At 31.9% G+C, this 25,774-nt stretch overlaps 1 protein-coding gene across 1 annotated transcript in view; it reads left to right on the forward strand.

The window, feature by feature from the left end:
- Positions 1-25,774, forward strand: part of LOC129225294 (unc-112-related protein-like) — a 65,114-nt gene that overhangs the window by 25,230 nt on the left and 14,110 nt on the right. Inside the window, exons 5-10 of the mRNA XM_054859882.1 lie at positions 3,214-3,413; positions 11,877-11,979; positions 12,914-13,021; positions 19,877-20,049; positions 22,044-22,159; positions 23,666-23,772. Coding sequence (XP_054715857.1) covers positions 3,214-3,413; positions 11,877-11,979; positions 12,914-13,021; positions 19,877-20,049; positions 22,044-22,159; positions 23,666-23,772 — 807 coding nt within the window. The remainder of the gene's footprint in view (positions 1-3,213; positions 3,414-11,876; positions 11,980-12,913; positions 13,022-19,876; positions 20,050-22,043; positions 22,160-23,665; positions 23,773-25,774) is intronic.

A 25,774-nucleotide genomic window follows, 5' to 3' on the forward strand; every position in this document is an offset into this window, starting at 1 on the left:
GAATATTTTATTCCTAGAAATCAGCTTAAAGTATTTTGAAAATATGTTTAAAAACATTTCGATTTTAGCTATTTTTGAGAATATTGATCAGGTACTAGAAAGTAGTGTGGGTATACGGGAAAGTAGGCTCGTCTAGTTCTAGACAGAACTTGTTGTTTTGTCTGTTAATTCCAGAAATGCAATTTTTTCTAAGACTATATACTTCCCACATCCGAAATATTCTTCCAAATTTCTAGCGATTCTTTCAATAATTATTAATAATATAACATCTTGTAGACTTGTTAAAGTACCATTCTAAAGTTGTTTTTTTTTTTTTTTTTGCTTTAATAAATTCTTTTATTTGCCATTTTTAGACTTTTAGTGCTTTCATTTCGATTAAAGCAATCTCTTTGCATTTGATATGATAATCGAATTTTTCTGATTTTTGATGCTTATTATGCTTTTTTGGAAGGCAAATAAATGAAATTTCTTTTTATTCCTATGAAAATCACAAGGTTAAAATTTTCAAGCCGAATTCTGTGTTCTTTTTGAGAGTCAAAAAGTTGAAATCTAAATCGCTGGTTTAATTTGATTTTTGCTTTAATTACGTCGATTGTTATTTATAAGACGTTAATTGTAGAACTCTAAAATTCAATTCTAAAATAATTTACTTAAATAGATTCTTTTATGTGCCGTTCTTTATACTTTTAAGGCGTTCAAAATGAAAATCGCAATCCCTTTGCCACCACCATGGGTGTAAGATGTTTTGCATTTATGATACTTACTATGCCTTGTAAAGAGGTAAAGAAATTAAGTTCGTTTGTATTTTTATTAAAATCATTAAATTGAAAAGTTTCTAACTAAATTCATGCTCTTTAAGATTTTTGAATATCAGAAAGTTCATCATGGAATCGATGACTGAAATTAATTTTTGTTTCAACTTCAAGTGTTTTAATACATAGGTAACATCTGTAGTTGGCAAAGTTTGATTTTTTAGATTTAAAAAAAAAAAAAAAAAAAACTCGCTTTTTTCATTTAAATGATTTTTTTTTTATTTTAAAAATTTGTAGATATTAATTACTAAACATGAATAAACATAACATATTTTATGCAATAGATAAAAAAGTAACTTAATAGATAAACAGTGGTACCACTATTTTTTAGAATAATAATTTTCATACTTTTTAGAAGAAAAATTGTTAAAATTAGTTAGTTTTCTATATTTATCAGCACATAAAAGTTTTGAAATGGCCTACAAAATTTTTTATCAATTTTGAAGATTAAAAGAATTTGTACAATTTTTTCAAAAGGATTCCTAATGTTTTAATCGAATTTTCTGTATTTCAGTCTTGTATGAGTAACCTTATGGTTCCTATGCCAAAATCAAACACAAGCTTTTCCGAAATTTTTTTGTTGTATTTGAAAATTGTGCTTTTGTATCCTGTAAATATTTCAATTGTTTTGACAGTTGGAAGTTATTTTGGCCTCTATTACTTTCAGTCGGCTTATTATAGTTCTTATTTTATCAATTATTTTATTTAGTGTTTTGGTTAGGAAATTGTTAGTACGTGTTTTGATTTTGACAAAGTACTAATTTTCAATTAATATCACTTATTTTTTATTCATTTTCAAAATGAAACACATCTCAATGGTTACCCCCCCCCCCCCCCATATTTGAATTTGATTCCAAGACGGCTCAAGTGTAAGGAGCAGTAAATACATATTTTACTATAAACTTATTATCTTTATGTATTGTATGAAAGCAAAAATAAATATTAGAGTTGTACATATTTTTTCTGAAATACATTTTTAAAAATGCATCTTTAAACAAGAAACTGGTCCTTAAACAACAAAATAAACTCCTGCAAAACTCCTTAAAAACTCCTTACTTTTCATTTTCAAAGTTAACCCTGTATTTTCATAGGTAATTGCACCTCTATTTTAATATTATTTCAAAAGGTGGCCAGTTTGAAACCAATTAATTTATTTATTATTAAAGGTCTTCTCATATTATTATTTTTTGTGCTTTGTTAATTTATTTATTTTCAATAAAGTTACATGGAAAATTGCTTACCTGGGTTTTTTTGCTGCACAAGGTACATTTGATTTGCACAGTCAGCAGAAACATACTTGTAGTACTGTTATTAAAGTTATGCTTGTTTGTTTTATGAAGAAGGAAAACAAATTCTTCACCAAGGATTTTTTTTTTTTTTGCAAAAAGTACGAAATGTTTTTTGATCTATATGCAAATTACGTTATCATACAACAATTTGCATTATCAAAGTTAGACAGTATCTTAACATACAAGGGGGGGAGGGGAGGAATTTGCATCAGCATTTAAGTATGAGAAATTTCTAATCAATTTTTGCCGAAAATTTCAATTAAAACTTCCTGAAAAGTTGAAACAATACACTTTTTCAATTTTTCTAGAGTGGAAATTAATTCCTTCGGAGGAAAAAATGTTTTTTTTTTCTGATATTTTCCAGTTTTTTTCTGACTGTTATCATCTTAAAACAGCAGTAATTTTTCTCAAAAGTATACTGTACTTGCTTGTGTATATAAGTCAAGGATTTTAGCACAAAAATGAGGTTAAAAGTTGACTGGTATGAGAGACAAAGTTTTTGTAAAATGTTATTCATAAAAAAAGAGCAACCACTAACATAAAAATCGGTAATTTCAAAAACGAACCTTTTGCAAAAAAAAAAAAAAACTTGAAAAAACTGAATTTTTCTACAAGGGTATAAAAAAGAAACTGCATTACACTTAATTTTCCTTCTATTTAAAATGCTTGTTAAAAATCTTTCAAAGTATAGGTCTACTTATGTGAAAAAAAAAAAAAACTTATACACACGCATGAATAAAAATTGTATTCTAAAATTAATTTTTTTGAGGGTAGAGAAGTTTTCCTGTAATTGCATTTCAAGTTATTTTAATGCTGTTGTAGTAATACATTTTTGCCAAATGAACCAACACAAATTGCTCATCTGGTAGTTGAATTCTACAAAAACTAATAATGCTTAAATTTAAAATATAAGACATTCTGTTATAAAATATTATTTTCTTATATTCTAAATAAGCATACTCATAGTTTTATTTCTTTGTCTACTGTTAGTAATGATTAATATTTTACTTTTCAGTACATGTATAATTTTTAAAGCTTGAAGATTTTTTTCTTGTCTAGTATTATGAGAGTTCTGACATAATATTAATATTTATATTTATATTTTTTGAAAGTCATGGAATGATGGTAGAAGTTATTCTCCTGCTACTGCTATGTTTAATGGATCATCTTCCTTTCTGAACTATTCTGGTGAAAGTAATGTTTCTGCAACTGACTTACCCCTGGCCTACAGTCCAAAAAGTCCTTCTGAAGAAGCCAGACAAGGTGTATTACGGCCTAAAAGTTTAGCAGAAAGAGCGCGCCTCAATGCTGGGTTAGTTGCTCTTCAATTATTTTTTAAACATACGTATATGGTTTTGCTTTTTTTGTTGTTGTTGTTTTGTTTTTTAAATAAAAATACAATTTTGTGCTTATGCTCAAAAGGCTCCTAAAATAATTTATCTAAATAAAATAATTTATATGTTTCTTCTTTCCCACTTGCACTCGGGGTTTGTACGCTCCGGGAAAACCTGGAATTGTCAGGGAAAATGACATAGTTCAAAATGTTAGGGAAAGTGGGAATTTTTCAATTTTGCCCCCCCCCCCCCCCCCCCCCCCAAAAAAATTTTTTTTCCAATTTTTTCCCAAGGAATTTTGTACCATGAGATCTAATCTTGGTTTTGTCAATGTTTCCTGAAAAAAATTTGAAATTTTGAGGTAAAATGACGCCATCTTTGGTCATTCACAAGATGGAAGTAGACACGATGCTTAAAAGTTTTCAAAAACATAGCAGCATTTGGTGTTTTCTTTAACTGCAAACTAATGAAAGTTTCGCAAAATATGCTGCAATTTTTTTTTTTTTTTTTTGAGCAACCACATTGTTTATTGTTCTTATTTGACTGTTTTGAATTCTTATGATTTTATTTTTCCCCTGCCTCCCTCAGCAGCACCGCTGTCAACCAGCCCCTTCCAACACTGCTCCTGTAACGAAAATAGTTCCAGGTTGCTTCTTTATCCTACACACACACGCGTATATACACCCACACTCATGCTTGCACACAGACACAAACACACTCGCCTACATACACGCACACACTTGTAATTGCAAAAAATATAATTTGAATTCCAGATGTCAAAACTCAAATTCTTTTTTTTATAATTTAGAAATATGTAATATCCTTGAGAAATGAAAAAAAAAATTTCTTAAAACTTAATCTTATCTTCATTGCCTTGCACGTAAATGTGCTACAAACTTTTCAACTGAATTGTAGTTTCATGAAGATTTATTATTTTTAAATTGTTTTCATGCTACAAATTCAAAAAATCATTTCTTAATTTTTCGCGCAGCCGCCATATTTGGTCATTCCCAAGATGGATGTACACAATACTTTTTAAATGCCTAGGTTTCCAAAAATAGCATTGGATGTTTGTTGCAATGTAAATTATTGAAACCAACGCAGAATTATGTATAATTTGTAATTATTTTTTGGAAAAATGCAAAATTTCATCTTAAAAACATTTTTTTATTCTAATGGATTTAGACGTTTATGTGCTAAAAACTCTGTTTTGTCTTCATTGCAGTTTTTTAAGGTTTATTATCTTAATATATAAAGTGCGGACCTTTGTCACCATAAGGCTTTTAAATGGCTGGACCGATTTTGATCAAATTTTTTGTGTCATTAAGTTGTGGCGAGCATGGTTTAGAAGCGCGATGGATCGAATCAGAAACATTTTCGTTAATTAATTTAAACATTGGATGGTTATATCTCCCAAATGATTAATATTTATTTTAACCTATTGTTGAGGGAGAACTGAAATAAATATTTAAGCCGTTGCCAAAGGACAATAAGAAAGCCGGCTCTGCTTTTTGTAATGAAATTTCCTACTGGGATATGACAATTGAGAACAGATAAAACATAGAGAGTGAAAGAAACCTCTTCATTTCTTGAAAGCAAGGATTTTAGGTCCTGAGATATATTTTAAAGTAAAGTACTGGAATGTTCACACAAAACGTGTGTTCTGTCGTCGTGGTTGAACCATGTGACTGGATCAGTGCTTTAGATTTTCCTAACCAAATGATCAGAAAGTACCGTACCTAGCAACATTTGTTTCTCGCCTCAAATCCATCTGAGTTTTGGCACCAATGTCAAGAATACTTTAAGGATTATCAAACTAATCAGTACATTATTAAATGAAAAGATGATGGAATTTAAAGACTAAACAAATTTTATTTTCTTCCTGATAAATTACAACATGGTAGTTCTGTACACAAAAGATCAGTGCAGTGGAAGATCTTTATCTTTGGTGGAAAGAACAAATTATATATGAAGTTTTAAAAGTTTTCGTGAAAAAGATCGGATCGCTAATCAGTCTGAGTTGGCTTCGCTCATTGATGGCTGAATTAAAGTAGTCCGTGGAGTTTGTGACAAAAATACCCAAAACATTTCACTTCCAGATACCAGTCTGAAATTTTGCACAGTGCTTATGTACAGATCTAAGAACAAAAATCCGCCGGGAGGCATTTGATCAGAGGTCACGAACCCCCTGTGATGACTTCATCAAAATGGCCGCCTTATTAAGAAAAGTGCGTTCGTTTAACTACTTAGAACTTTATTATGGATCTTAATATTGCGAAAATAAAGTATATATTTTAAAAGCACTTTAAAAGAGCAATTTAATAGTGATTGACTTTTTTTCCTATCAGAAATAGTTTAAGAGTTATTACAATTAACGTCATCAAAATGGCCGCTTGAAAAGGTAAGTACGTACGTTTAACTGCTTAGAACTACATTACAGATCTTTATATGGTGATATGAATGCATATCATCTGAAAGAGCTTTAAAAGAGCTATTTAAGAGATATTGATTTTTCCTCCTAAGACAAGTAGTTTTAGAGTTATTAAAATTTCCGTCATTAATATGGCCGTCGTGAAAAGGTGAAAAGTTTCGTTTAACTGCTCAAAATGCCATTAGAAATTATTCTTCTGTAAAAAATAGCTACACTAATTAAAATCCCTCTAATAAACTATAAAAATATGCATTTCTTCTTCCCCCTCCCCCTTAGTAAAGTGTTTAAAAAATTTCACTGCAATAACGTAATTACATGGGGCGGGAGGGGGGGGCATTCTCTTGAATTGTTCAACTGTTCCGCCGCATCTAACCCGCACTGAAACTTTTGATTAAAAATTCCTTACCGGATTCAATACACATATGTATTGTCACATAATAATTCACTTCTCCTGCAAGTGAGAACGTCTGCCGTCTAGCGGCAAGAATCAGAACGACTATTCGATTTTTTCCCCACCAATAAGCTGTAACTTTGGATTGCAGTCCGCCTAGCTTGTTTCTTTCCAGTTCTGCTGTTCTCAGCAATAATTAATTCCATAGTGATATGTTTATTATTCAGATATAATTTTCAATAACTGAATATTTGACTGGTTAATGCTGTAGCAAATAATATCAAATAAAGATCAGTCATATAAATCTGTTACGGTTTGAAATCAATAACTTAAATTGTTGGTTCCATCTAGCATTAAAATTATCATATAGCTTGCATTCATTTCTTTATGTCCTTTTCAATAAACAAAACGTATTTAAAACTCGTAATATTTTTTAGAATAAATGTTTCTTCTTCATTTGGTCCATGTGACCTCAAAATACTAACCTAGCTTGCAATCATTTCTTTCATGTGCTTTTGAAAAAGTAAAATATTTAATGAATTGAGTGTTTGTAATCTGGGTCCCATCTACGCCCTGCTAAAATCTATTCAGTGGGCTATGCTGAATGAGTATGGCGAAGATAAAATGTTGGTCATGTCAGGTGGTCTCCACATAGAAATGGCTGTTTCATCTGCAATAGGTACATGGCTTGAAGGAAGTGGTTGAACTGAACTTCTAGTAGAAGCTCATGTAACAACATCGGGAAGAGCAGAAAGAACACTAAAAGTTTCGCATATGAAGAGAAGTTCGATAAGCTCACGACTTTGCTGTAACTACTCTCCAAGTTCTGTTAGAGAAAGCGTATCAAAATCGAAAAGATACAGAGGAAACATTTACAGACTGGGTTAAGCGAAGATCAGAAGAATTGCCTCAGTTTAAGTACTGGAAGATCACCATGGAGCTAGAATGTATATTTTTAAATCTGATGCGCACTATTCTTCAAGGAAATTTCTCAGATTTTACTGTAACTCTTGAGAACATATGTTTATGGATGTTTGTTCTTGATCATACAAATTATGCCCGATGGCCTTCAGTATTTCTGTTCAATTTGAAGCAGTTACCAGAAATGCATCCAGCTATTTTTCGGGAGTTTCATAGGGGAAATTTATCTGGCTCCAAAACTGAGAGGAAATTTTCCAGGATGGCACACGACCATTTGCATGAGCAAAACAACAAATTGATTTAAAAATCATCAACTAATCTATCACGTTTAAGTCATGAGGCGTCATTAATACAGTGGATGGTTGCTGGACAAGAATAGTTGTGCGCATGATTGGAAAGTTTGAAGAAAATCAGAGCCTGAAGTCTGATGTCAATACTGAAAAGCTAGATACTAGATACATGAAGATATTAGAAGCTTTTGTATTCGGTATGAAACTCATGTTTCCAGCCTAGTTGAAACATTTGAAGAACACGGGAATCCTTTCGAAGATGACGATTTAACTACAGTAAACAGCAACAAAATTGTTCTCTCGGAAAAAAGTGCCATTTCTGTGATGTTAGCGCAAGCCAATTCAATACATTTGTAGAAGATCGCTTAGTGTTAAGAAAATTATCCATACATGATGTTATTAAAAGAAACAATCTCCTCTTAAGGAGCAGAAAAATATATCTGTTCTGTCCAAAGAGAAGCAAAACATTGTTGATTTGAGGAGGGGCAGCACTCTTTTTACTAAGCTATGTGTTGCCTGCCAAGTAATTCAAATGGATGTAAAAGAATTTTTTCTCATGATAACAGCTCGTGTCCACCTTCTATATCCAACCTCGGCAAATTTAGGAAACCAAGAAAAAAGTCCGACGTAGTTTCTTGTATCGTCTAATCAACTGGACTGGTTTTGACAGCTATTCCGGAAGCAATTGTTCATTTATGGGGCTGCACTGATTCCATGCTTGTTCCTCAGTCTACTGGAACTGTCCAACAAAATTGCGATCAGATTGTGAATATTAATGAGACTAAAAAGGGTTCATAGGGTAGATTTAGTTTTTGACCGGTATTCAAAAGGAAGTTTGAAAAGCGACACGAGACAATAGAGAGGATCTGGACCAAGAATGAGTATTAAATCCAATGTTTTGATACCAAAGTTATTTACTAAATTTCTTGCGAAAGATGAAAATAAAGAAGAGCTTTTCGAATTGTTGGCAGAAAATCTCGTGAAGATGGATCTACCAGATGAAAAGCAGGTTGTATGCTCCTACAAAGACACTGTAATTGCTTGAGTCAAGAACGGTTTTGAAACCATGCCTCCCGTATCCCACGAAGAAGCCGATGCAAGGCTATTCCTTTATGTGCAGCATGAATACTCGAAATGCTCAGGTCATGCAAAGATCACCGTGAAAACTGTTGACAGTGATGATGTAGTGATTGCTATGTTCTGAGTTCCGAAACTGCAAGAGCTATGGGTGGAGTATATGGAAGTGGAAAATATCTGCGGTATCTTCCAATCTACATTTTGCACCCTAAAGTTCCACAAGGTGTTCCAGATCTTCTGCCTTTTTATTAAACTAACCGGCACTATACTAAAGTACCCGAGAGCATCAATGAAGACGATGAGCCTTTCTTACTTATTCAGTGCTTCGAAGTCCTGACGTGAATGATAATTCATCAAGCTCAATGGAAACCGCAAATGAGGCTAGGAGAATTTTCTTCACCCAGTAAAACAGACCAGTTGACTGTATTCCACCATCTAGCAATGATCTTCTGCATCACCTTAAGAGAGCAATATTACAGTATTTACTATGGACAAAATGTTTTCAGCTCTTGGATCCATATCAGTGGGGATGGGTAAAAATCGGTGAAGAGTTTTAACCCCTTTGGTATGCACACCCCGAAATAACAATGGAGAAAATTCAGGAACTTATATCAGGCAAGTGCAAAGAGATGTCTACACGCTGTCGATGCGTCAAATCAGATCTGAATTGTACACTCCTTTGTAGTTGTGAGGGTCAGTGCAATAAGTAAAATGTTCTTTAAAAAAACTTATTTCGGTTTTTGTTATAACAGGTACTTTTTCTTTGTATTAAAACATGTAATTTTCGTCTATTTGCCTTATATGTTTAAAATGTAAGCATTTTAACAAAATTGTTTTATTATAAGATAGCATTAATAATTAAGTTCTCGATCCATTTGGGGCGGTGACTTTGATTATTTCTGCATTTTAACCTTTCTTTCATTCAATATAAAAGTACTATACTGACAAAAAATGTTAAAACATGAAGTACAAATTTAAATTTAATGAAATTGGAAAGGTTCTTTTATAATGCAGGTATAACAGTAAAAATTGTACTCCAATATCGCAGAATACAGGAAAGTCATTGTTTTCCTACCAATTTTCACGTTGATATTGTAATAATAATTAAACTATTTGTCTTCTTTACTAATAATAAAGCTCAAAGTTTGTCGGGATAACTGTCCAGATGTCTCTCTGTGACGAGCATAGCACCTAAACCGTTCGGCCTATTTTCCCAAAACTTGGCACAGAATTAAATTGTAACATGGGGGTGTGCACCTCGAAGCGATTTTTCGAAAATTCGATTTTGTTCTTTTTCTATTTCAATTTTAAGAATATTTTACCGAGCAAATTATCATAACGTGGACGAATAAATTACAAAATTATTGTAACGTGAAACCGTAACATGAAACAGTTGTTGGAAAGGCCAGGGCCCACCCAGGACTGTCTTGCACCTGAGGAAGGAAGGAAGGAACCGTAAAATGGCCAAGCAAATTAATATAGCAAATTGAGGAAAAATTCATCATCCATTGTTAGTAAATATACAGGCGAATCAAATGAACTTTTAATTTTTCTACTACGAGCAAAGCCGTGCGGGTACCGTTAGTAGAAAATATAACTAAGCACTGTTGAAGAGCTTTTTTAAACGGCTTTCAGATAATGTATTTGAATTTTACAAAATTATGACCAATTATGTAGTTCTAAGCAGTTAAACCAACGTGCTAACCAATACATGGCAGCCATTTTGATGACGTCACCACAGGGGGGTCTTGACCTCCAATCAATTGCCTCCCGGCGTTTATTTGCTCTATTATATGAACATAAGTGCTGTACAAAATTTCATACTGGTATCCGGAAGTGAAATGTTTTTGCACGAACTCCACCGACTAAAGTAACGTGGTAGCTTGGCGACTTTGGTTATGAACAATAGAGCAACGTGATCATTTGTTTACATCTTAAAGCTACTGTTAATGTAATTTATTGTATTTTTGTTTGTTTGGGGAAATATTTCAAATGGCAAAGAATTGTTTTTCGCTTTTAAAGAGTTTTTAGTCATTTTAGTTGAATTTTACATTGGGAGGTGAGAGGGATGAGTGATTTTTGCTTAGTCAGAGAACTGTTTTTACCTTTATCAGTTTTTTAAATGATATCCTTTCGATTGTTTTATTCTTTTCATATGGGAGATGTTGCAGCAGGATTTTTCGTTTGCTCTAGATGAGTAGTTAGTTTTTTGCACTTAATATCTGAGGACCTTTTTATCCTTTGAGTATGACTGAAGGAACAAGCCATCAAGTACGGGGGAAAGAATAGTTAATAAAACTGCTCAGTGGGCATTAGATAAATGAAGTTGTAATAAATATACTCATTCTGACACCAAGCAGCTTGAAACATTTTCTTTTTGCTTATTTATTTCAACAAAACGGTTCAAACACTTGATAGTTTATTTAAGCTTTTTCACTTTTCAATTTACAAATTTTGAACAGAACAACGTCTCTCGGGTCCTCTAGTTTATTTATAACTACTTTTATGCTACAAATACAGAAATTTTACTTATTATCTTAAATTTTTCATTTAGTCGCCATATTTGGTCATTTGCAAGATGGAAGTAGCCGTAAACTTCCAAAAGCAGAATTTGATGTTTTTCTCAATGTAAACTATTGAAAGTAATCTAAAATGTGCAAGAAATTATGAATTTGTAAAAATTAATAACTTTCTAGAAAAGAATAATTTTAAAGTAAGCACCCATTAATATGCGAAAGAAAAAAGTAATGATTTTTTGCAGTAAGTTATTGTCCTTGTTTTGTGTTATTTACTAATAAGAAAATAAAAAGAAGTATTGTAAACCAAAAGCGCATGCTAAAATATTGCTGCCCAATTACAGCAAAATTCTAATATTAATTTAATCTATAAACATTAAAATAAGTTGAAAGTATGTACTTTGTTTTCAAAAAGTAGTAAACAAATGAAAACAATTTGGAACAAAACGTTAAAGCACAGTAGTAATAATAAATTTTGAGAGATAAAAGAAAAAATATCCTTTTTTTTTTAACATAAATCTAAGGGGAAAAGTTTCAGTTCTTTTGCATTGCTACTTTAAACAATTTTAATTATTTTGAAAATGTTGTAATTAAAACTTAATTTTGAATGAAACAAGTAGCCTGGAGTTAACTAGAAAACTACCTGGAAAAGGTCAGGGAATTTTTTTTAACCACTAGTATATGAACCCTGTGTACATACTGAATTCAGAATGATTTGTTCTAGCTTTGCTACAGTGTTTTTAAATTTATGTTGTTTCAATAATCATGTTTAGTAATTGTCCTTCACTATGCATTGTAATTTTCATCTTTTTTAGCTGGTTGGATTCATCTTTGTCCATTATGGAGCAAGATATTAGAGAATTTGATACACTTTTGTTGAGGTTTAAGTTTTACTCCTTCTACGACTTAAATCCCAAGGTCTGAATTGTTTCTTATTTATTTATGTATTTATCTTTTTTTCCCTCTTTAATTTAATGAGTTAAATCTGATTGTTGTATTAGCATAGGTCATTTCTTTTCTCCTTATAATTCAAATGTGCTGTTCAATTACATCCTTGCCATATAAAAGTACAAAGTTTTGGTTGCAGGTACCTTGCATATAGTCTTAGTGCACCTCGAAGCATTTTTCTCAGAACATGAATTTGTTCTTTGATTAATTTCAATTTTAAACCAAAAACCTTTCCAAGTGGAAAGAAGATTAACTTATCGTTCTAAATTTGATACTATTGGAAAGCCTGTAAGAATACTCCTTTCAAAGATTTTCCCATCATGCCCAGGGTCACCGAGAGCCAAGGTGGGCCCCTTTGCAATTTGGTTGCTATGAGGTAAAATGTCTTAAAGCCTCGTTCAACAAAAAAGTATTTTTCTTTGCGTTACGTTCAACATTACATAGTCCTGTTGTTAAGACCTAACTATACTTTGAATTAGAACCAAGACCAATTTCATGTGAAATTATTATTATTTTAACATTTTTACATGAAGCATGTTCATAACTTCGATTTAACGATATCCCATTTAACGATTTCCTCAATTTAATGATACATTTCACTGGTCTGGATGTGACTGTATTAAGTGTCTGTGCTATTCAATTTAACGATAACTTTTTCCAGTCCCTTGGCAATTGTTAAATTGAGGTTATACTGTACTTTGAAAAAGGGGGATAAAAAAGGGAAAAAATTGATGCTGTAGTATTATGTATTCAATTTTGTAATGGAAATATGTTTTTCAAATAGAAAGATGATTATTTATATAGTCAGGACAATACTGAGACAGTTTTAGAAATGAAGAAAAAAATATTATTATACTATATTTTTCTTTGAAGATTAATAAAGTATTCCCTTTAATGTTTTTAGTATGATGCTGTGAGAATCAATCAAATCTATGAGCAAGCAAAATGGCAGATTTTAGCAGAAGAAATTGATTGCACTGAAGAAGAGATGATGCTTTTTTCAGCTTTGCAGGTTAGTCCAAGTTTCTTTCATGTTGAAAATACGAATCTGAAGTAACTTTCATAACACAAGGTTCGTACGCTCCTTACAATCTCCGTATAAACTCCCGCTTTAAAAAAAAAAGAAAATAAGGACCCTTAAAACTCCTGAATTTTGCAATTATCTCCTTACAAACTCCTTATTTTTTTATTCTACATGACCTTAAGATTTTCTTGTATCGCCAATGCGATATAAGTGATTATACTGAATTTTGCTGGAATTCCGCAAGTTTTTCATCTGTCAATACCGGAAATCCGTTTTCGTTAAACTATTTTTTTCCCCACATCCGAAATTTTTTTTCCCAAATTTCTAATGATTATATTGATAATTTTTCTAATATAACATCTTGTAGACTTGTTAAAGTACCATTCTAGAGTTTTTTTTTTTTTTTTTTTGCTTTAATAAATTCTTTTATTTGCCATTTTTAGACTTTTGATACTTTTATTTTGATTAAAGCAATCTCATTGCATCCAATATGAGAATCGAAATTTTTCTGATTTTTAATGCTGATTATGCTTTTTTGGAGCGTAAATGAATGAAATTTCTTTTTATTCCTATAAAACCACAAAGTTAAAATTTTCAAACCAAATTCTGTGTCCTTTATGAGAGTCAAAAAGTTAAAATCTAAATCGCTGGTTTAGTTTGATTTTTGCTTTACTTACCTCTATTGTTATTAATAACACATTTATTGTAGAGCTCTAAAATGCAATTCTAAAACAATTTACTTAAATTCTCTTATGTGCCGCTCTTCACACTTTTAACAGGTTCACTTTCAAAATCACAATCTCTTTACATCCGCCACGGGTATAATATTTTTTTGCATTTATGATGCTTACTATGTCTTGTGAAGAGGCAAAAAAATTAAGTTCATTTGTATTTTTATTAAAATCATTAAATTGAAAAGTTTTTAACAAAATTCCTGCCTTTTAGTGTGTTGAATGTCAGAAAGTTAAGTATGGACTTAACTTTCTGACTTAATAGCTAAAGAGTGGTACCGCTTGCAATATACCAGACAGCCTGGTTATCACAGCTAGAGGCACTATTTCCTAGAATTATAATTTTCATACTTCTTAGAAGAAAAATTTTCAAAACTAGTCAGTTTTCTATGTTTATTAGCGTAGAGTCACACAACAGTTTTGAAATGGTCTACAAAATTTTGATCAATTTTTAAAATTAAAACACAATGTACAATTTTTTCAAAAGGATCCCTAATGTTTAAATTGAATTTTCTGTATTTCAATCTGGTATGAATAACCTTATGTTTCTAGGCCAAAACGAAAAACAAGCTTTGCCAAAAAGTGTATGTTGTGTTTGAAGTTTGTCCTTTTGTATCCTGTAAATATTTCAATTATTTTGATAGTTGAAAGTTATTTTCGCCCCTACTACTTTTAGTCAGCTTATTGTAGTTTTTTTTTAGCTATTATTTCATTTTTTAAAGTCTTTTTTTTTTTGTTTGGAAATTGTTAGTACATTTTTTTTTTTTTTTTGAGAAAATCAAATTTTTAATCGATGTCGCTCATTTTCAAAACATTTTATTCCCCCCCCCCTCCTATATGAATTTGATTCCAAGACGGCTCAAGTCTAAGAAGCAGTAAATGCATATTTTACTATAAATTTAGTAGGTATGTTTGTTCTTTCAATTTACTGTATAAAAAAGCAAAAATAAATATTAGAGTTGTTCATATTTTTTTCTGTTTTATGTTTTAAAAAATGCCCCTTTAAACAAGAAACTAGTCCTTAAAAAGTAAAATGAACTCCTGCAAAACTCATTACTTTTCATTTTCAAACTTGGATATGAACCCTGTAATAGTTCTCAAAATGTATAAAATTACACATTTCACTGGTTTTTTTTTTTTTACTTGTATGCTTATAAATGAAATGAAATGTAGGAAAGAGGACTTAACTGAACCAAGCCTTGTGACCAGAAGTCTATTTTCCTAATTCCCCAACAAAAGTCTTAAAGAAAAGGTATAGCTGAAGCAAAACTCACAGCAAACATATTTAAGGCAATGTCATTTGAATCTTCCTAGGTTTGATTATATGTTGACCAAGTTGTTCAAACTTATTGTCATATAACACTTTGCAATCACATAAGATGAGAGTAAATTTCCTCATTGACTATGCAGCTCCTGCAGGTACGGTCATTAATGACACCCATAAATAGCAAGATGTTGCTGTAAGATGCAATGACCAGTAAGATTTTGCTTATAAATAGAGTACCAGAATACCTCTCTTTGAGATCAAAGTTCTGTAAAAAGATTTGTTATGTGCAAAATTTGTTAAAACACATTTATCTAAGTTATCTAAAATTCGGTTTATGTGTAATTTAGGAGTATTTTTTCATTGTTTGGAACTATTTTATGGTTCTCTCAGGAGTGGGGCTGAGCAATGTACCGATAAATTGTTATATATCGATATATATTTATTACCGTGGTAACGATATTCAGATTTCAATCTGTCTGATATATCGAAGAACCGGGTTTAATTAAGAACTAATTGAAATAATGACTTAAAAATACATATTCATTCATAATTCTTTGTGCTTAATGAGTGGATCATGCCTGTCAATTCCTCCAGATTTCCTAGAAGTTTTATGGATTTTCATGCCTTTTTTCATTGACCTGATCACAAGCAAAATTTTCGAGTATTTTCGTGCTTTGCAGAACAAAAAAATTGCATCTCGCCAATTTTGGTGCTACGAGTGTTTTGTGGATCTGGAAAGCAGCACCGCGCCGTGTTTAAAGCCAACAGGATTGCTGTAAGAGAATTAATTCACTTGTTGTATTCAGTTACTCAGATAGAATCCAAAATAGACACTGCTCATTGGGTTAAATGAATAATTACGTACATCTGCGAACTTCCGACATTGTAGGTTAGTTACGGGAAGGATCGCTAGTTACGTGGTTCGAGAATTAAAGCCATGTGTGCATGTCTTTTGATTTCGACGGTTGCCAGTTTGCTGTCAAGGAAATGCCGATTGCGTTTTCTTTCGAAATGGAATCGGAACTAGCGAAGTTATATCTTGTTCGTTCAATGTCCGATATTTTATTTGATAAGACTTATTGAACATAGGTTGCGGAATTAGGGTAGCATTTATTAGGATTTCTGGTTTTCTGGGAAACATCGGTTTTTGTAGAAAATCAAAAATGAGCTTACATTTCTGAACTTGCATGGTTTTTGCAAATGATGTAAAGGAAGAAAATTTTAATGTGCAGATGATTTAAATATGGGTGGAGGGTGGTACCATCCCTCAAAAGTTTACACGGCACCTCCCCCCCTCTTATAATGCGATTCCCCGATAAAGAGGTCTGTTTCATAAAGATTTTAAACTTTCAAGCACCCTTTGTAAAAGTTTCAACAAGTTGGTCTATGCTGCGACCCCTCTCACCACATGAGCGGGGGGGGGGGGTTAGCTGTAGCGAATATTATTCGAAACAATTACTGTAATATTACTTATCAAGATGTCCGAGGGCTTTTATCATTTGCAGATCTTGATATGCATAGATATAGGCCCAAGTCTCCTCTCTCTCCTCAAAAAAAAAAGATGACCGCTTGAATTTTAAAGACCCCCCCCCCCCCCTCTGAAGAGAAATGTAAACTCTTGTTAAAGAGACCAAAATCCATTTCAAATAACTTAATAAAAAATTTCAGTATTAAAGTCTGTCTCGTGACCCCCCCCCCCCCCCCACCACCACGCTAAACGCCCTTATTTCAGCTGTTAGTGTTAGGGCAAATTGCTGAAATATTTACTGATCAAGATTTCCAATGACTTTTCTCTATTGCAGACCTTAATATGTAGATGATATAGCTAGGAGTGCCATTATCCCCAAGTGCGTTGGCTATTATCCCCCCCCTCAATTTTGCTATTCCCCCCCCCCCCAAAAAGCAAGATCCTCTATTAGACTAAAATCCTTTTAAAGTAAACCTTCTGATGATTTCAACTGTATAATCTGCCTCTTGCCCCCCCCCCCCCCCCCGCTCCACGAGCATCCCTGCTTTAGCAATTATTATTGAGATAAACTACTTTAATGTCCTTTCAAAATGTCCAATGACTTTTCTGCATTGCAGATCTTGATATACAAATAGTATAGTTAGGAAAGCCCATTCCCCCAAGTGCGACAACACCCCTCAATTTTACCAAGCGTCTTCCCCCCCTCAAAAAAAAAGAAACGGGCTCCTCTATTGAATTGAAGAGTCTAAAATCCTTTAAAAATAACTTCTCTAATGATTTCAGTGATATAGTCAGCTTCATGCCCCCCCCCCCCTCCCACCTCAAATGGGTACCTCAGCTTTAGCTATTATTAGAATAAATTGCTGAAATATTAACTTTTGAAGATTTCCATAGGCTTTTTTCTATTGCCGATCTTAATATATAGATAATAATGCTAGGGCTGCCAACCCCTAATAAGTATAATGACCCCCTTCAGTTTTAATTTTACTGAACATCCCCCCCCCCCCCCGAAAAAAAAACAAGAATATTTAGGAGACTAAAAACGTTTTAATATAAGTTCTTTCATATTGTCAATGGTATAGTCAACTCCAAGCCCCCCCCCCCCCAAATGGTTACCCTGTTCTAGCTATTGTTATTATTCGACTAAATTGCTGGAATATAAAAAACAAGAATATTTAAGGGACTAAAATCTTTTTAATATAAGTTCTTTCACAATGTCGATGGTATAGTCAACTTCAAGCCCCCCCTCCCAATGGTTACCCTGTTCTAACTATTATTATTATTATTCAACTAAATTGCTGGAATATTTGCTTATCAAGATGTTCAATGACTTTTCTGTATTTTAGATCTTATAATGTATATGATGTAGCTAGGGGTTCCTATTTCCCTCCCAAGTGCGGTGGTGCCCTCAATTTTATCACCCCCTCCCCAAACAAAAAAAATGCCACCATCTATTACAGAGACTAAAATCCTTATAAAAAAACTTCTCTAAAAATTTCAATGGCATTGTCTGCCTCATGACCCCCCCCCCCCCCCTCTACAAGGGCCCCTGCTTTTGCTATTATTATTCGCATAAATTGTTGAAAAAATTACCTTCCAAGATATTTGATGGCTTTTCTCTGTTGTAGATGTTAATAAACAGATGATACAGTTATAATTGCTCCCCTCCCCCTCCAACTGCAATGGCACCCTCCGTTTTATAGCACTTCCCGCAAAATGAAATCTTCTATTGAAGAAACTAAACTCCTTTCAAAATAACTTCTCTGATAATTTTAAAGGTATCTCAGCATCATGACCCCCCCCCCTTCCCCCCATGGGCACACCTGCTTTAGCTATTATTATTCGAATAAATCGATGTAATATTTACTTATCAAGATGTCCGATGGCATTTCCCTGTTGCAGATCTTGGTATGCAGATGATGTAACTAGGTGTACCCATTCTCCCCAACTGCGATGGCACCCCTCAATTTTACCAAGCCCGCTCTTTCTCCCAAGAGTTGACCCACTAATAAAAAGATTTATATTCTTCTAAAGTAATTCCTCTAAAAGTTTCATTAGTATAATCTGCCTCATTATACCACCCCTCCCCCCTCGCACACACACACACACATGAGCATCCTTTCTGTAGCTATTATTGTTAGAATAAATCGCTGAAATATTTATTCACCAAGATTGCCAATAGCTTTTCTCTGTTGCAGACACTAGTCATTGCATTTATAATCTTTTCAACCTCCTCCCCCCCCCCTCCCATAAAATGTTGCATTTAATAACCTAAATATATTGATATACCCAAAATATCGATATTAGGAGAGCGATACATTGCGGTATTAAAATTCTGATATCGCCCAGCCCCTAGTCAGGAGCCTTCACCCCACCCCACACACCAGCGATGGTGCCCCCTCAGTATTACAGAGCCCCCCAAGAAAAAGATTCCCCTTTTTGGCTTTACTATTACGTTCACAAAAGAGCCTGGATTCTATGCGCTCAAAAATTATTCAAATATGCACTAAAAATACACAAGCAATTCAAAAATATGTGCACAAATTTTGTACTTACACAGATAAAAGTTGCCACATCTGAATATAAAAATGTTTGGCCTTCCAATGTTTTTGTTTTATTATTATATGATAAATATATATTAAAACAATTGTTGACACAGAAAATACCATCCACATTAATTACGATTTCCCAACCTAATTTTTTTCCTGGAAGGGAACTTTAGTTTGGATATTTACCAAAAAATGTTTCTCAAAATTATGAAGAGTTATTTATCAAATTCTCATAAAGAAATAAACCTGTAGATGTGTTCTTTTCATAAGCTATTAATGTGTTATGGGATGCTTTTTTTTTTTTTCAATTTTCTACTTTAAACAAACTAATGTAGGTAGAATTCATAATTTGAAGAGCATAGAATCATAGCTTGTGAGTATGTAGCCCAGCTAAAGATGAGGTAAAATAATCTACAAATATTGTGCCCATATGGCTGAAAAAAAGATATAATAAAGAATACTATAGTTCTCTTTTGCCATAATTTATTTATATATTTCTTTAACATTGTTTTCAACTGAGAGGAAACAACAGAAAGTTCTTTTTCAGAAGTGTACACCATAAAATGTCCTGCCTGATCATTTCAATGGCCAGTCCAAGATTGCACCATGATAATCCAGTGAACAAATAATCACCAAAAAAAAAGCTCCAAAAAACACAAATAATCACAAAGGAGGGGGGCCCCTACAAAACTTTGTTTTTGTAACTTAGTACCCCCCCCCCCCCCATGTGCACACAGATATTTAGAGATATGTGTAGTATGCTGTATGTGTGTGTATATTTAGTGATTATATTCTATGTTAAATAGTAATTTAATTTGTATGTAATAGGTGCAAGTAAATTTGCAAGCAAATCATCCTCAGCCTGAAGTGTATCATGATGATGAAGATGTTGAGACTGCATTGACAGATTTACAAGTGACTTTAGAAGGGACTTTGATAAGTAAAGGAATGACCAGTATTACCAATGTGCCAGAGCTGTCTGATTACTTATCTTTTATGAAGTATGTTGCTCGTATGCATTCTGAAGGAATATAAACTATCTTTTTATTCTTTAAAAATAAATTTGGTAGGAACTTAATTTTGGAGATGAGAGTATATTAATTTATATTAATTATTTTTATGAATTTTGTAATCTTAGTTAATTTCCAACTTATGTTTCTATCAAGGGAGAAAAAAGAAAAGATATATCCTGAAAGTTACAAATTCAAATGGTTTTGTCTTTAAAACAAATAGAAAATTGTTAGATGAAATTTCTTAGTTTGTTTTTTAAATTAAAATGTAAAACGTTTTTCCTTTTTGTTAAAATTTAAACGCTCTTTTGTTATCTATGCAAAAGATTTGAACTTATGGATTTTTGAGTTTACTTAATTTATAATGATGATTTTCATTTAAGAGAACTGTCTTTGAATAGTGATTTTTTTTTTTAATTTCAAAGCATTTTTTGCAACAAATATAGATTTTAATTTTAAAAGTCTTATTTAAAAAAAATTTATTGCTCTTTTAAAATTTAATTTACAGAGGAAAAATCTGTTTTATATTTTTTACACTGCATTGAAAAATATGTTCAAATTTAGGTTTAATCATCTTCACTGTCAGACGGTTCACTCACTTCCTTCAGCTTCTTCAGACAACATATAATCTGATTCTGTGCATGCAGTGTCATAGCTTCTGCATCCTGGTTGAACTTTTCTCTTTTCTATTCTACAATATTTACATGAGTATTATAGTCCTTGGATTGTAGTAAAAAATGTAAATATAGTGTACTCTCGATATCTCGAACTTTGATATCTCGAAATCCTTGATATGACGAAAAATTATTTTTCCCCTTAATTTTGCGTATTTATCTAACGTTATTTTTCATTTTTATGTTGAAGAGTTTTTAATTAAAACCTTGTTATGTCAAACATTTTTCAAAGTCAATTGTAATTTTTTGGAAAACCTGCTGTTTATTGTCTGGAAGCAAATTGAGGAAGGTTTCCAAAAATGGCTCACACCCTTCATAGTTTTTCTCAGGGGGTAGGAATCATTTGGAGAAGCTTATCTACTGTCGCTTTCAGTCTAGAGCCCAGGGATGTCAGAAAGTGTAAATCCTGAGAAGCCCAAAAAACCTACCTCAAACTTTCCGCCCCCTTCTCATGCCATTTCGTTGGACCTTTTTACTCTATTTTTTCCCCCGTAAAAAGGGTGTGATGAACGGGAAACCGCTTTAGAGACGCAGGAAGTGGTGCAATCCTTAGTCCAACCTTTTTTGTTCAAGGGCGCTCAAAACTCGGTTGAAACCGTTCTGCAACTTTGGCAATCCAAAACTTTGGTAAGCAGGGTTTGAAATAGGGTTCAACGTCTAGGGGGGAATGTCCCCTTTTACTTCAGATTCCAGAGGGTTGGGGGATTTTTTGAATTTAAGGGAGAATTTTTATAAGTACTGAAAATTTGTTTAGAATTTTTTAATAGTTCATTTTTATTTTTCTATCTATTCATTTTTTAATTATAATTTTTTTAGTGTAATGTCAACCCCACACACACACATTTTCAAATAATTATTCATTAATTTTGCAATTTTATTTTATTATTTCATTTTTAATAAAATATTTTACAACTAAGTAACATACACACACACTCAATTATTTTTTTAAATAAACCATTTTCTGGATCTAATTATCCAAATGGGGTTCGGTTCCCATTGATCAGAATAATATTTCTACTGCACAAAGACTTTTTTCTGACGATCAAAAAGTTAAAGTAAAAAATTGCCTATACCTATTGAAAATGGACTGTCGTTTCCAGCAGCTTTCGGATCGCATTTTCTACATTACCTCTTGTTATCATTGATTGGTGTTCCAAATTTTAATAAATGTATATGTTGCTTTTGTTATTTCTCCTTCCTTTTTAGATTCCTTGGTTTATCAAATTTAAATTACTTCATTTGAATGAATTCATGCATTTTGTAATACTTTGTTTTCTAATTTTCTAAATAAATAATAATATTAAATTTCAGGCCAAAACGTTTCACTTTGAAAGGCTTTAGAAGATACTTCATCACCTTGAGGGACACATATTTGACCCTTTATAAGTCAAAGGATGATGGCCCTAACTTAAACATTTGTTTGAAAGGTAACATAATATTTTTTAAATCTTTTGTTTTGTGAAAATATGTTAGCAAATAGTTATGTTATATTTTACTATTGTAATTTTGTGAAAATTAAATTTAAATACTGAAGTGTCTCTATTGTGTTAATATAATATTATTTATCTGTTCCTTCATGGGAATGAAAATTTGTCTTTCTATGAAAAACAACAGAATTTTCCGCATTGCAATATTAGGTAGTTTTATTATTATTATTATTATTCTTTTAATGAAGTATTGCAAATAAAATTTCTAAAATAAAAATATATATACATGGACAGGATGCATGCATACCCTGGAAAACCTTAAAAGTTCTTGTATTTCATTATTTGTTTTCAAGACCTTGAAAATTATAGAATATAGGGATACTATGCAAAAACATCTGGGAAGTCCTGAATATTCTTATGACTCAGCATGATATAACACATGATTGATGCAGTAAAATGTAACAAAGAAAGCCTCTTTCTCAAAATTTTCCTTTCAAAAATCAAGTCTTCTTTTAAAAACAAATAGAAATTTTTTCAAATATTCAAAAGCAAAATATTTTTTAAATTTATGTCCCATTTGGGAATGTTGGCACTTAAAAGGTTTTCTAATATAACTTGCTAAGAAACATTATTTTTTGTAGTAAATTTGTACCTCCAAAAAGAAGGTGGAAAAATTTCACTTCTTTTTTTTCCATGGGGCCAAGTGAAAAATAAAATGTTTTTCTAATGAAATATTTTCTATTCAATGACTAAGATGTTTTTGATCTAATAAATAAATAAATAAAAGAATGGATGAATAAATAAATAAGTTAATAAATGAGAAAAAATAAATCTGTTAATAAAATAGTGAATGAATAAGAAAGTAAGTGAACGAATGAGTAAATAAGGGAATTATTAAATGAAGGAATGTAAATAAAATAATTACTAAATGAATACATAAGGGATTTGATAAAATATTGAATATGTAAATGGAATGGACTATTTTACTTTGCCCCATCCACTTGCCCCACAAGCAGCATTAAAATAGAAATAAGCTTAATATTAAACAATGAAATACTCCACTGAATATTAGTAGGTTTTAATTGATATTTAAAATGTCAACAAGTACTTTATCATTTAATAAAATAATTTTTGACTTGCAAGAAAATATAACAATACGAGTATCAATTTTTGAAAATTTCTTGTATTATCCTATTCTTTGATTTTCAAATGTAATGTTTTCTTGACTGGAATAGACTACATGTGTTACTTTACACTTAAAACATTATTAGATAGGTGGTGCTGAAAGCAGAGTAAACATTTTACTTTGCACCACATTCCTCTACTTGGTATTCACCACTAACAATTGAAATTTAACATTTTATAGATTCATTCAAATACTATCTGAAGGTAATTGAAGATTATAACCTTTTTTGTTTCATCAAGAATTTTTTATATCAAGCTGTATTGTTTATTTTAAAATGTTGATGTGATTCTATATCATTTTAACAAAATATATATTCATAGGTTGTGAAGTTACGCCAGATGTGAATTTATCTCATGGAAAGTATGGTATTAGGCTTGAAGTTCCTAATCATGAAGGGATGACGGAGTATTGGGTTCGCTGTAGCTCTGTAAGTATCAGTGCTTTTTGTTTCCATCATGAAAAAAATATTTTCCTTTATTTTATTTATTTATTTATTTACTAACTGTGTCGCCCCTTGCATGGTCCACCTTGAAAATAAAAGTTATGTCAAGTGACGTGCATTCCATAATCAAGCTTGAACAAACAAAGAAAACAGTAAAATTTTGTGACAGATTGCGGAAAAAACCCCCAAAAAAGAAACATTTTAAATATCCCGATTACAGGAAAAACCTCGAAACAAAAGCCAGAATATTTTTTGTTCATATTCAAGAAAAAAAAGTGACAACAAATCTTTCTTCTCAGTAATTTTCTTCATGCTACAAATTTTAATAAAAGCATTGCTGAGATGAAGTACTGAATAATAATTTGAATGGAGGAAAGCCTTTGAAAAATAGAGATTTTGTAAAAATCTAAGTTTACAATTAATAGTTTTTAAATGATATCTCCCCTAATTATTGTCAGAGGATTATGTTAAATAGCCAAACATAAAGACAGGAAAATTATGAATCTATTGATGCCTGGTTCGATGATCAGTTATCAATAAATTGAATTTTAGTTTATAGTCTGGCTCTGATTAAGTTGACTTCCTGTCCACTGAGGCTTTATTACCTTTGTTGAAATAGGGCTAGGGAGGATTGGTTTACCTTGCGACAAAGATTATTGGCATTGTGCCAATTTAAGAAAACTTCCTCTTTTAACTCAAATATAAATTAGCTCGTGCAAGGCCGCACTATACATTATATTGCATGCAAATTCACATGCACCACAAAAAAAATATCATTGTTGAGGGATTCCTCATTGTATCAGATATTATTTACTGTATGTGCATAGAACATTTAGTGTAATCAGGGGTCTGGCCAGGGGATATTTGGGTCCGTTAACGGATCCTTCACAAAAATCCGATCAACCAAAACGGACCTTTCACAAAATCCCGATCAAACAAAACGGACCTTTCACAAAATCCCGATCAAACAAAACGGACCCTTCACAAAATTCTGATAAACAAGATCGGATCTGTCACAAATTGTTTATTGAAAGAGCAAATCTGAAAGCAAAAAAACGCATATTTCTGTGTACAAACCGATAATTTTTGGAACCTTTTTTTAAGTCAAATTAGAGGGATCAGCTTATACAAAATCGGCTAATTTTGAAAAAAAGAAAAAATCGGCACTCTTGCGATGCTCCTGCAAGCGATAAATAATTGCTACTGCCAAATAAATATAATGGTTGTTTGTTTTATCACAGCTAATTAGCAGCGGTGTTGTTGTAAACTTTTTTGAAAAGGCATTGGTAAGCACTTTTCTCCGCTCATGATTTAATAAACAATAATAATATATATATCTGCGAAATGAACTTAGAACTGCAAAGGGATAGTAAGGGTGAGGAAAAGATATGATCGCTTCAGATAGGGTTACCAACTTCAAAACTATCACCACTTAGTGTCTGGCGTTGAACCTTTATAATGACTTGATTAGAAAATATTCTCATCATTTTGTCGGCTTGTCAATATTTGCGTTTTTACGGTGCGGTGCGATGTTTGATTGTTACTTTGGGAGAAAATTATATGGGTTTTGATTTTTCGATGCTAACAAGGATGATTAACTTTAAATAAACTCTTTTAATTACCGTTTTTTTTCTTTAGATGTCTACATTTTGAAAAATGCAATCTTTTAACATCCGATATGAGAATCATATTTTGTTCTTTTTTCAAGCTAACTTCGCTTTATTAGGATTCAAATAAATGAAAAGTCTCTTTATTTAACTCTCATTTCAAGTTTTTAAAGCAAAATTCCATTTTCTGTAATGAGTCAAAAATAAAAATGCTGAATAGATGGTTTATTTTATTTTATTATTATTTTTTTTTGGGGGGGGGGAGTCAACTGTGTCCACAGATATTAATGATATGTTATCATAGGACTCTAAAATGAAATTTTAAAATAATTTTATCGAAAATATTTCTTTTACAAGCCGTTTTTATACTTTTGATGCCT

Source organism: Uloborus diversus, chromosome 6 (genome assembly GCF_026930045.1).
Source record: "Uloborus diversus isolate 005 chromosome 6, Udiv.v.3.1, whole genome shotgun sequence".
In the NCBI taxonomy this organism is placed as follows: domain Eukaryota; kingdom Metazoa; phylum Arthropoda; class Arachnida; order Araneae; family Uloboridae; genus Uloborus; species Uloborus diversus.